This window comes from Bombyx mori, chromosome 6 (genome assembly GCF_030269925.1).
Source record: "Bombyx mori chromosome 6, ASM3026992v2".
Taxonomy (NCBI): domain Eukaryota; kingdom Metazoa; phylum Arthropoda; class Insecta; order Lepidoptera; family Bombycidae; genus Bombyx; species Bombyx mori.
In genome coordinates, this window is record NC_085112.1 from 6095407 (window position 1) to 6108246 (window position 12840).

The 12840-nt window shown below is 36.4% G+C and overlaps 1 protein-coding gene and 1 long non-coding RNA gene across 4 annotated transcripts in view; one reads left to right on the plus strand and one right to left on the minus strand.

Annotated features, from left to right (window-relative positions):
- Nucleotides 1-3956, plus strand: part of LOC134199042 (uncharacterized) — a 67754-nt gene extending 63798 nt beyond the window's left edge. For both annotated transcript variants that reach the window (XR_009973373.1, XR_009973372.1), the window contains one exon: nt 3745-3956. This is a non-coding gene — a long non-coding RNA (uncharacterized LOC134199042). The remainder of the gene's footprint in view (nt 1-3744) is intronic.
- The window catches only part of Ubx (ultrabithorax), a 145027-nt gene extending 133144 nt beyond the window's left edge, over nt 1-11883 (minus strand). Inside the window, exon 1 of one of the 2 annotated variants that reach the window (XM_012694101.4) lies at nt 10913-11883. In XM_012694101.4, the coding sequence (XP_012549555.2) occupies nt 10913-11375 (463 nt within the window). In that variant the 5' untranslated portion in view covers nt 11376-11883. The remainder of the gene's footprint in view (nt 1-10912) is intronic. The other variant, NM_001114160.1, reaches the window with a different exon arrangement.
- Nucleotides 11884-12840: the final 957 nt, after the last annotated feature.

Sequence of the window (12840 nt, forward strand, 5' to 3'; positions counted from 1 at the left end):
TTGCTTTCTAAAACGCTAGTTTCGGCACGAAGCCCTGTATGTTTGGAAAATGTGCTTGAAACATCCTAAACACAGTTTATAGGACACACAACATTTATCTTAAAGTATGCTGTATTAAAGTTCTGTTTTGTTCGACCGTCCTGACAGGAGGAATCGAATTTAAAAATGCGATCTATCGTTAGCGAGCTAAGAACCATATTCCTTTAAAAAAATCTGTCAGAAGGGACAGAGTGATTTTATTTATAAGAAGTGTACGCTCTGTGCAGTTTATGCGAAATTAAATATGGTTAATAGTTTACCGGGAAAGAGGTTAGTATCGTGAAAATAGAAGAAGTTTTGTGTTTGCAAGCCTTACTCGATCGCGTGTGGTTAAAGCCACTTAGCTGTTTAAATTGAATCAAATATTGGAACAAGAGTAATTTTCAAAACCTAATATTTTTTGGACAAGAGGCCACCACCCTGCCTATTTCTGCTGTGAAGCAGTAATGCGTTTCGGTTTGTAGGGTGGGGCAGCCGCTGTAACTATACTGAGACCTTAGAACTCATATCTCAAGGTAGGTGGCGGCATTTACGTTGTGGATGTCTATGGGCTTCGGTAACCACTTAACACCAGGTGGGCTGTAAACTTGTCCCATCTATGCAATAAAAAAAAAGACTCCTCAATTCATGATAAACGCTCCCGGGACCCTCATTACAGAGTATGAATATCTCTAGCTACTTCGTATAGATTATTCATATGAACATGGAATAAGCACTATGGTAGGTACGCTTCTGAAAACTTCAGTTTTTAATTAAATCGGTGGGCTTGTTTTGGATTTTGCGTTTAAATTTTTTTTAAATATTACTTTAAGTTGTTTCTAAAGTTATGCAGCTTTATAGTGGTATGCAGATAAACCATCTGTGTATAACAGCAATCTACATAATTTAAAGTTTCACATTGGAACATCAGGAATACAAAATATTTTTTTTTGGACTAAACTGTCGTTAGTTCCATAATAAAATTAGCACTAAATACAGTGTCTTTGAAACATGTTGTAGTTTGCAAATAACATGAACAGTCCACGTGAGCATTCAAATAAACTCTGTGGGGCTTCCAGTGTGGGATATCGTGCAATAATTAATTGCCGGCGGATATCAACCAGCCTTAGGACGCTCATCCATGCGAAGCGAAGCGATAATTCTCATGAATAAAAATCAGAAAAGACGAATGTAGTTTTTATCGCTAAACGCCGCAAATAGCTGGCTGGATAACGTAGGTAATTGTCTGTTTTTTATTACCATTTTAGCGCTTTCGTTGGTAATACTAATATTACTGAACTTCATTATTTATCAGTATTATCCAACTTGAACTCTATGATATCATTGAGGTACCGGTTACTGTACTGTAAAATATCTAAAATAATATATTACACCAGAAATATGTAATTATGAATTGATGAAATTTTTAAAATGTAATGTACAAATGTATTAATATTTTATAAAATATTTTATGATTTTTATTTCAAAATCAAGTTTGTGCTCAACATGTATATTTAGATTTCAAATGTTTTTAGTTGAATATTAAATGAAAATAAGTCTAAGCGTTTTTTTTTTTTTTTTTTTTTTTTTTTTTATGATTGAAAGTTTACTGGTAGCCCGAAGGCCTTTCCAGTTTCACCAGGACAGGTGGGCGAGCAAAGGCTCAGCCAAGAGGGGTGGGATTTGCTAACAACTGCCCGAGCGCCTCCGAAGGAGACCTAACAACTCAAGAGCAATTGTTTCGCGAATGAATCTACTACCGGATCGGAATCGCGACCCGCTGAGAAGATCCGGCGAGAAACTCAGCGGGCTGATGCATGGGTTAGGTTGCACGTCGACCTCTTTGTCGAGTTCGACGAGTACGGTTACCGGGGTCCCTAAGCCTGCCCCTAGTATTAGAGCTGAAGGCATCTAATGCAAAGGTTATTGGATCTGATGGATCCGTAAGGACGTGTCTAGGGCGTCGACGGTGACTGGCTCCTGCATGATCAGGATTCGGGGAGTAGTCAGCGGCGGCAACGATAAGGCGATTATCATGACGCATAGCCTTATCGAAGTATCGTTCCGACGCTGACTTCATGTATTTCCGAATTGATTCGAGGCCCAGGTCGTCGTGTAGGTCAACGTTCCTCACGAACCACGGAGCCCCGACAGCTAACCTGCAAAAGCGGGATTGTAGGGATTGGAGGGTGTCTATGTGTGTGCGGGCCGCGTGAGCGAACACCACACTCGCGTAAGTCATGACGGGCCTTATGCAAGTTTTGTAAAGTGTCACCTTGTTCCGAAGGGACATTTTACTCCGCTTACAGATCATGGGGTAGAGTCTACCGAGAATAAACGCGGCACGGTCACGGACTGATTTTATATGCGGGCGGAATGTCATCGATGCATCCAGGGTAACGCCCAGGTACTTGACCTTCCTGGCCCAGGGTATGGGTTGTCTAAAGAGAGTAATCGGGGGTGTGAGATTCCTCCTCCTAATCCGGGAGGAAATCCGTGTGGAGCTTCCCCTCTGAAATAGCACCGCAGTACTTTTCGCTGGGTTGATGTCTATGCGCCATTTTCGGAACCACTGTCCTAGGGCTAGGGCTGCGCTCTGAAGCTTCTTCGCGATTAGGGACTTATTTCTACTAGAATAGTAAACAGTCGTGTCGTCGGCGAATAAAGCTAAATGGGTCGGCGGCGACCGGGGAATATCGTTGACGAATAAGCTAGTCTAAGCGTCTTCACGACTCGTTAAATTACAGGGCGGTACACAGACTACAGGAAAGGCCGTAATGACTTTTAATGCAACGCATTAAACCTTAGGTCATAGGGTTTAAAAACTAAATTAGACACCATTAAATCGTGAATTTATTTGAAAAAAAATTAATAGCTTGCGATATTAGTTGGCGGATCTCTGCATTGCCGTGGACTGTTATCTTAAGCATTCGAAAAAAAAATTTTAATGGAATCATTGGCAAATATTTTATGTCTATGCTTTTTTAAATATCAATGCGATTGATCATTGTGCACTTTCCGATCGTAGAGACATTTTTGTCTAGAAGTGTTTTTATCTTACACATTTATTAAATTCAAAATGGACTAAACAAGTCAATGATCAACGATCTTAATTTAACATTTTTATCTTGTCTAGCAATAAAACGTATTTAATTAATTAAAAATTTTATGTTTATAAATTCGAATAAATTTTAATTTCAATATTTAATTTCTAAAATGTAACATAGTAAATTCGAATGTTACACTTTATCTATATATTAATACGTGAAGCAAAAACTTTGTACCCCTTTTTACGAAAATTGCGGGGACGGAGGACTATGAAATTTCTCACACTTATAGAGAATATAGAGAAAGAGTGCACAACGCTAATTTTTTTTAAATAATTCGTAAAAGATACTTTTTAATCAATAAGGAAAACATTACACACACTACCGTGTATTAGATACAACACATACATAAAAATATACTCTTTGTTTACTGTCAATTGGGAAACTTTTGTGATTGCTTAAAGTCTGTGGTTGAATTGAAAATAGATTAATATTGTTTGTCTTAATATTATTGATCTATAGTACAGTTTTGGCGAATACTGTGATTATATTATCGAATTATAGCAGTGTTTGTCTAAACTTATAATTTCAATTAATTATAGTAGAATTTCGACTACTGCGTGGCCACTAGTAATGTTTATTTCACACGCCATTTAACAATTGTTCGTCTATGTTTCAGATACCAGAGTTGGGTGGCCCGATGGTACGGCAGCAAAGTAGTCCGACTCGTATTTATCACTTCACAGCTGTGCATCTATGATGGATTTTATTCAAGATGGCCGCCGGCGTGCCCTATACATGGGTCGCGAGCACCTTCTCTGATGTTATTAGGGCACGTCAATCTCACGAATCATCATAATAATCGAAATTTAGATTACACTAGTTTTCAAACACGTTGTTTTATTTTATAATTAAAAAAAAAAAACTGAACACTAAAGTGGTGGCGTCTATAATTTTTGTAACGTTTTTACACCTTTTGGCAATTGGAGAGACATTTGAGATTTTAAAATTTAAATGTTTTAACTTATTGAACTGAACAAACGTGCGGTCTCTCAGACGGTATGCTGTATACTAAATTAACAAAAAAAGTACGTTTAAAAACGTATTCAAAAACATGAACCCATAAACATATTCTCCCCCATTATTAGTTTATGGTCTTCGACTGATACCGGGCCATTATATTGTGTTTGTTAGTATTTGTTTTCTTTGTGTGCGGTGGACGAACCAACCGATTTGTGGAACCATTACAGAATGAGACTATTGAGTCAGTGAGTGCATTCTTTTTAAATAGCTTCATTATCTCTTGGAGACATTCAAACTTTAACTTCGTAGTTAATTTCGTTGTGTTTAAATGTTTAATTTAGAGACATGTTTTAACTTACTAATACTGTAGAGACTTTTTTTAACTTACTAAAACTGTAGTCGTAATAATATCCATTTTTTATTAAAATTCCGCAGAAAAAATATGATTCTCGAAGTAGAGCGGCTTGCTAAACACCTCTATCAGAGAGAGCTAGCGGATGCGCCCACATTCTACTGCTTCGAACTCTACAGAAACATATCCTAAATATAGAGAACTTAATGACGTATAAATTTTATTAAAATAAAATAAAGCTCGGTTAACATATTTACGAGCAGCTATATCAACATTCATGTATTTTATTATCATTTCATTTTATTGTTGAATTAATAATATTTCGTTAAATGTGTCGTTATAGATAATGAATGTTAAGCGAGATTGATATGATATTGTTGGTATTCCACTAAAAATGTAAATTTATTATATGAATATTAGATATATTAGACGTGTAAGCTTTGCTAGTGCAATTCACCTTTTTATATTCTACTTGAGCGATTATTTATTTTTATATTTATATCTCATTTTTATCTTTGCAATAAAACAATTCATTAAGGACGAATATTATTATTATTTTGAGTACTGATAATTATTACCATTTGTTCTAATGTTGGTGCATAATGTAGTTTTTTTGTTGTAGTGTAGGTAGATGGACAGTTCAATGTACATGAAGCAGTTATCACAAGCTATGCATATAGCAAATTAAATCGTCTTGTCCGTTTTGACACGCTAGGCTAACACGCTAGCTTAATAATAATTACATAATATAATAAATAATACCATATTTTTGCGTGGCAATTAAGTGTATTTTAATACGCTTTTATTAGCTTCAGACGTAGGTACCTATGTATGTTTGTACCGGAATCTTTGAATATTATTTTCAATATGATGACAATACAATATTTTAAAAAAATATTGAAAATATTGAAATTCAACTAAAAAATTAAAAATAAATAATTGTTTAAAAAACTAACAAAATACGCTTTTATAGAAAATCCAACTAAAAAATTGAAAATAAATTTTAATAAATTTGAATTAATATTAGTGTAAGAAAAAATGATTTTATTGTAAAAAAAGCGTGGGGTGCATGGTATCAGTAGTTATAAATATTTTATGAACAAATATGAGTAGTGGGGTTTATCTTGATAATATCCTGAAAAGCACCTCACGTTTTAATTCAAATTTATTTTCTATTTTTAGTTGGATTTTCTATAAAAGCGTGTTTTGTTAGTTTTTTAAACTATTATTTATTTATTTTCTTTAAGACTTCATACTGAGTTTAAAACGATATAAAATTGTGCAATAAGAAATGTTTAACTGTTCTTTATTTAGTATTTTCATCGGTTTTCAGTCGTCCAAGACCACGAAAACTGTAAACTATTCGAAACGGTGGATGACAATATAAAATGGCAAATTAAACCGTAAAAGTTATTTTAATTATGTATTTCCTTTGCCTTAGAAGGTAGACGATAACGACCATCTTAGGTTAATAAGATGTATAGCCAAGCCGCAATAGACAATATATATTTATATTGCAATTAAAATATGTTAAATTGTATTTAACACATGCAAATTTGTTTCTAAACAGTGAAACGTTTTTTCGTCTAATAGGGAGATCGTTAGAAACATTACAACTGTAATGTTTTAAACTTTCGCGTTTATATATTTTTCTAGTTTTAATTCGTTACCAATTATTGTAGCAATTTTTTTTTATTAATGTAGTAAATACTACAAGTGCTATTAGTAAGATTTTTTTTATTGCCGTATAGGCAGACGATCATCCGGCCCACCTAATGGTGACTGATTACCAGTGGTGGTCAGCAATGCCAGGGGCAGAGCCAAGCCGCTGCCTACCGCATGTATGCATTGTTTGCATATTACCTGGTAAATACCTTCTATATAAAATCGCTATGTAAAATTCTTATTGACACTTTAAAAGAATTTTTAGTTTATTTATGTACGTATATGTATTTATTTATCTATAAACACTGTTATAGCGAACCATCACTGACACTAAATTTAGGATAAATAAAATATTTCTTACCTACTAAGCTTATATATGATTCTGCTCCGGATATTCGATGTGTTCCAATAAAGGAACGATTTAAAATGTTGCCTCGCGGGCTTGCATCGCAAATTTGGTACCTGCTTAGAAATTATACGGTCAGATTTTACCTCTGAGTTTGGACACGTTTTCAACCAAATTAAATATTAATATGAAAGTGAGTATGTGTAAAATTTTCTTACTCAACCATTCAAAAATGGATTTCGATGAAAAAATCTGAAATATGTAGTTTATAGTTTGGATTAAAACACAGCGTACTTTTCAACACGACCCGGTCGGATATATCTGCTACAATAAATACGACAGTGTGTTTGCTGCTTCGTGATTTTATGTACCAACAAATTTACAAATCGACCGATAGCTTATAAACCAGATAGTGGACACAAGCAACTCTTTATTTCGGGAAAATGAAACGTACATATTACGTAACGCACGCAATTACCGCTGTACACATTGAGCGTTCGATAAATGAAATTTTTATTCTTCTAATTCTTGAACTTTAATGGAATTAATATCTCTGCCTATACGCACATTGATATATTTAGGTATCAACGGATCGGCAGCCTTGAGCAGACGGAGTAACACCGTCAACAGTGATTTCTTCTTGTAATCGGCGAGTTTTGAATTCCGAATGAGTTTCATATTCAATTATAATGACAGGTACATGACTGCTTTGAAATTATAGGGCCAAGTTGATACGTTCAACCCGACTAAACGCATTGCGAGATAACGATACGAAATAAGAGTGAGGGAATTTTTTTTATACTGTAGAGTTCCGTATCTTTTTTGGAACGCACAATCATAGTTCATTATTGTTAAGATTGGCTGTAATTAATTCAATTTGAATTTTATTCTATGATGTGACTACCACTTTCTTTTGGTTTGCACAATATTTTTATTCCTTTTCGGATCACAGCCTCTTGAAATATGAGCCATAATTGCCGTTTAACTTAACAAAAAGGATACTATAAAATATAATTTCCAATCGCTTACGTGCACTGTATATTTAAAAGAGTTGTAAACTTGAATTTCATGTTTGAAGTTCATACTTAAGATTATAGTATTCAAACAACAAAAAAAAGGAAATGGCGTACAGAGATCCGGAAATTCACGGAAAAACTAGTGTTTAGCGAAAACGGAAGCTTCAAGACTGCACAAAGATACATCCTATCTTATAGCGTGAAACCAAAGTATTTTATACGGAATGTCCAACCTTAAAACTGAAACGCATGAGTGCTTCTTGGCAGAAACAGAAAGAACATTGATACCCGCTTGTGTGGTTTAGTATGCTATGCCACGATTACCTGACCCCTATTTTTATTGCAAAGAGTATGTAGTTTAGTTTGTAGCCCATATCGCATTAAATGATTACCAAAATCCATAGAAATCACAACCTGAACGCCAACACCTACCTTGAGGTATGAGGTTGAAATCTCCTTTGTATTATACAACCTCACCCTTCAAATCAGAATGCCTGACTATTACGCTCGATAGTACAGTACCGTCTAGTTCCTCTTGGTTCCTAATTTATACCAAAAGTACCAAAGACAGAAATTACGTGGATAGTTAAATAGGAAAATAAAATATAAATATACCACTGATTAACTAGATTTATACAGTCCCGCAAAATTATAATTTGCGTAATTACTGGTGGTAGGACCTCTTGTGAGTCCGCACGGGTAGGTACCACCGCCCCTCCTATTTCTGCCGTGAAGCAGTAATGCGTTTCGGTTTGAAGGGTGGGGCAGCCGTTGTGACTATACTGAGACCTTAGAACTATATCTCAAGGTGTGTGGCGCATTTACGTTGTAGATTTCTATGGGCTCCAGTAACCACTTAACACCAGGTGGGCTGTGAGCTCGTCCACACATATAAGCAATAAAAAAAAAGTTACAAGATAGCATGTACTCATAGCTATTGAAAGAGTTTTTTTTTACATTGTCCTACTGATTTCTCTATATGTGGGTTAAATATGTACTAGGAATTTTGACAGTATTTCTGTTTTTGTACAGTAATAAGGTAAAATAATCTGCTATATGTAATTGATATTTTTCAATATCAAGTTTTGAAGAATCGGAATGTGTAAAAGCCTCTACAGAACGAATGTGCACCAAGTAAGAAGAGAAAGATTCAAGTCGCTGTTTGAAGGGTCATAATAATTGTCGTATGATTGAAAATGAAAATTATTCCACCAAATAATTTTTCTTGTTTTTATTTTGTTCCATTTAAAAACCGCTTGTAACAAATTTAAAAAAAAGAAGTCCACGGCCCTGTAATTTAAGTCCTCAATTATATAGCAGTAAGATCGGGAGCATGTGATTGCAATTTCGAGCTTCAACTTATACCGTATTTATCGTTTGCTTCACTAAATTAGTTACATTTACAGCTCCACAATTTTTTTTTCTTTCTATATTTATAGGAATTTATACCAAATTACCTATGTTTTAGGTATTTATACCAAAAAAGGTTTACTTTACAGGTATTACAAATTAGCAAACTGTCCAAATGAACAGCAGGGACCGTTCATGGACAAGCCCGAACTTTTCATACATGCCACGTCCAACAAGCGTCCTTGTATTGTTTCGCGGCCTGTGTTGCGTGAACCCACAGTGAATTATAGCCGACGGTTCGACTTCTCATTTTATTTTGTTATTTTTTAGGCCCTGTTACTTAATTTTTATCAAGTCGCATGAATTATGACGAGGCGGGACCACACGCGTAGCATTAATTACTCGTCGCCGGCCCAGGTGAACTAATCGATTCAATCGAAATTCGAATAGGACTTCTTTTCCAGAAAAACTACTACGAATGAGAGAGAATCGATTCTTATAAGACTTAAATTCTAATCTATACCAACTAATATGCCGTATTAGATATTTTGTAAAACATTTTTAAAGCGTTATTTTATCTTTTAAGTGCATGAATTGAATGTTTACCGAAACGTATGTTTGAAGATTGAAGCGCTCTTAATGGGATGGTCATTTGTCGAATGGTCAGTGGCAGTAAGTTAATAATAATGCGCCCAAAACTAGACCGGGCCATTGACCCGGGCGGGCGGCGCGGGCGCACCTCTCCTGCCTCGTTGGGCCACTAAAATAGCGCTTTTTGCTTTACTTTATGCCTACACAATCAATTTTGAACCTGAAAAATTTCATCTTAAAGTATGTGTTAAGTATTGAAGGATTGTTAAACGTTTTATTTATTTTTAGATAGTAATAAAATAAATATACAACTTTTAATAATAAATAACTTTTATTTTATTTTATTTCTTAGCTTTATTAATGTATTTATAAAATTAATTTAAATTGTTATGGGTCAGAAAAGAGAACACAAGTAAATATCGACAACATATTTGTCTCTTTATTTTACATTCTCTCGAAATATTTTAGTGTTTTGTCGTCCGGTAAAAAAAGTAGGTATAATATGTTCTGCTAAATCTCCGTATAGTCCAGTCCAAGATTAAATCGTATTTTAATTCACAAACCTTGTTAGTTTTGTTCCAAAAAAAATTTTAAGACACGAGAACTTTATTTCAAATAATCCAGTTCCATAGCTCTATAATTTATATACCAGTTCCGTTGCTACGAACCATCAACATTCAGGAAGTCTACACCAAAGATTTTATGATCAAATCACTGATATCAATTTATCGTTACAAATTAGTAATTTGGAGGATCCTGAGTTTTGTCCGCAATAAAATTATTAATGGTACTCAAATCTGTCTCACTAATAAGGTGTTAACGAGGGTCGTTCGTTTTATGTGCTTTTTATTGACACTTGATTTGTCGGCTACCTGCCGGTTAGTATTGGACTCTTAGGAAACATTAATGGACGATTCTGAAGTGGCCCGATTATGTGTGCCAAACAGGATGGCAGCATTTTAGTGATTTTTACGGGGTATCGGACGTGACATATTTTTGTTACGCCTCTCATTTCCACTTATGTATATTAAATGTTGACGAGTTTTTTATGGGAAACGCAATATATTTTTAAATATAGAATCATAAATTTCAGTGATATTTGTAAACAAATATGTAATATACAATATTAATAGGTAGAGACTTCGGCAATTAATTTTATCAAAAAAAAAACTGCACCTACGATCGCAATAATACACTTCAATCGAATATGCAATTTCGAAAAGGGCACATGTCGCATATTTTGTCAAATACGTTTTTTCATATACATGTAGTTTTGAGGCTTACCTACACCCATTTTATAATAATTCCCGTAATTTTCAATTGCTAATTAACACTTAAAATATATTTCAAAAGTTAATATTTTAAATTTTACACTGCTTTAGAAAATAATCAGTTTTTTTTCATTTCCTGAACATTTTACATTTTCAGAGGTGTGCCCTTTTCGAAATTGCATATTCAATTTATATAGAGTTGTGATCGAGATAATTTTTTTTAACTTACTAACCTGCTATGGCCATCCAAGGGTAGAAAGTGTGGTTAGTAGGCTGCTGGTGCACTGGCTGCGCGGCTGATGCTGCTGATCCCGGAAGTGCACACTGGTTGCCCCACGGAAGCGCTCTACCAGGACTTGACGACTCACTGTATCGAGCTTCAGGAGTGCATGCTGCCGGCCTCACTAGTGCTCCCAGACCTGAGCCCCAGGCTTCTTTCCCACCATAGCCATTCTGCTGCTCACCGCCTGGCTTTGAACAATCTGCTTTAGGATATTGCTGCTCTCCAGCATAGAGCTTGCAGGCCGCCGCGACAGACGCGTCGTACGGTGAATCCTGAGGACGAGGCTGGTGCAAAGCGTGTGGCTGTGCATACGTGAGGCCCAGAGGGAAGCCGCGGTACTGGTCTCCACCACCGCCGCCCTGGTGCACTCCATGGGCCCCGTAAAAACCACCCTGCTCGAAGTAAGAGTTCATCGTGACCAGTCACAGGCACTAACGTCACTCAGGGAACACTTATGTCATCGCGGCCCCGCGCGCCGTGATAACGCGACCTCCGCCAATGTCACACCAAATACGGACAACGTAATTTATTTTTATTAATTTTATTGCCTCTTAAACGTCACTAAAGCGTCATAATGGGCTTCGTCGGCGATAAAGGCCAGTTGACGTGTGTTTACTTTTTACGATTATTTTACGACTCGGGAGCGCGTGCCGCGGGTTTTACGACTTTTTAAGCGGTTTCGTCTGCGGCGCCGGCTCGTCTCAGGACGTCAGCCGAGAGCGCGTCTCCACTGTATGAAATCAGAAGTGATCGTGGTGGTGTATGGGCCGGAGGCTTGTGTCGCGAGCGAAGTTTTCCGTCGCGTGTGGCGGGAGCGCGCGGCTGTGTGTCGTGTGCGACCGGCGCGACGCGGCTCACGCAATGTACTGAGCGCGGCTGAGACACGCGCGCCGCCCCGCGCTCACTGCTACCATCGCAGCCCAACGACTATTGTTCCGTCCCCTTTTCGCTAATCACTATAAATATTATCAGTTACGCTCTCTTTTCCTTTCCTTATCACACCCACTCGAGCACGTGGCGAACGTTCGTCAAACAAACTAGAACTTTAGCTGCTCTACTTCAGAATACCTAGGTTAATAACTGACATTTATATGACTTAAGAGAGAACTCAATAACATCAAATCCTATTATAAACTATATGTTTTCTTTTAACAATTTATGTATCTTCGGACGACCGCGTAACAAAACTTTTGAAGAGCCTCAACAAAAGCCTCAAAAATGAATAGAACGAAAAAGTTAAGCCGCAAAAGTCGTAAACTCATAAACGTACAATTAGTGAAACGGGCGAGTAAAGAAAAGATTTTACAGCCACTCGTCGACCGTGCCACAATGAGCGTTCAGTATCGTAACAAGGTGCTGAATAGAGTGAGAAGTCGTAAAGATGATTATTATTTCTTCTACTACCTGTTTTTACGAGTGATGTTTCTATTGCTCTCTTGCTTAAGGCGCCCGTTCGAGAGCGAAAGGGACAGCGCGTCGAGCGCGGAACGGTTATCATCCGAGCGGGGCTGATTAGTGTATAGCGGTCTTGGTCTCGCGCTGTGTAGCGCATGCAGTGGACAACGCACTATCGGAGGGTAAACAATAGCGCATTATCGCGAGTTCACTTCGCGCGACCAAATGAAGTCGTCAAACGAATGAATGGTGCGCCCTACCCTTAAGAATTGAACGCATTTTTATTGCGCCTTCGTATGTAAATATTTCCTTTAGATCCGGGTATTGAGACGTTTTTTTATTTATTTATTAAAAATGATATATGTAAAATGACAAGTTTAACACTTTTATTTTAATTAATAGATAATGGTGGTTTACGTTTCATGAATTAAATATACTTAAATTTTTTATGATTTTTTAAAACTTACCTTATTTCAGGTTTTC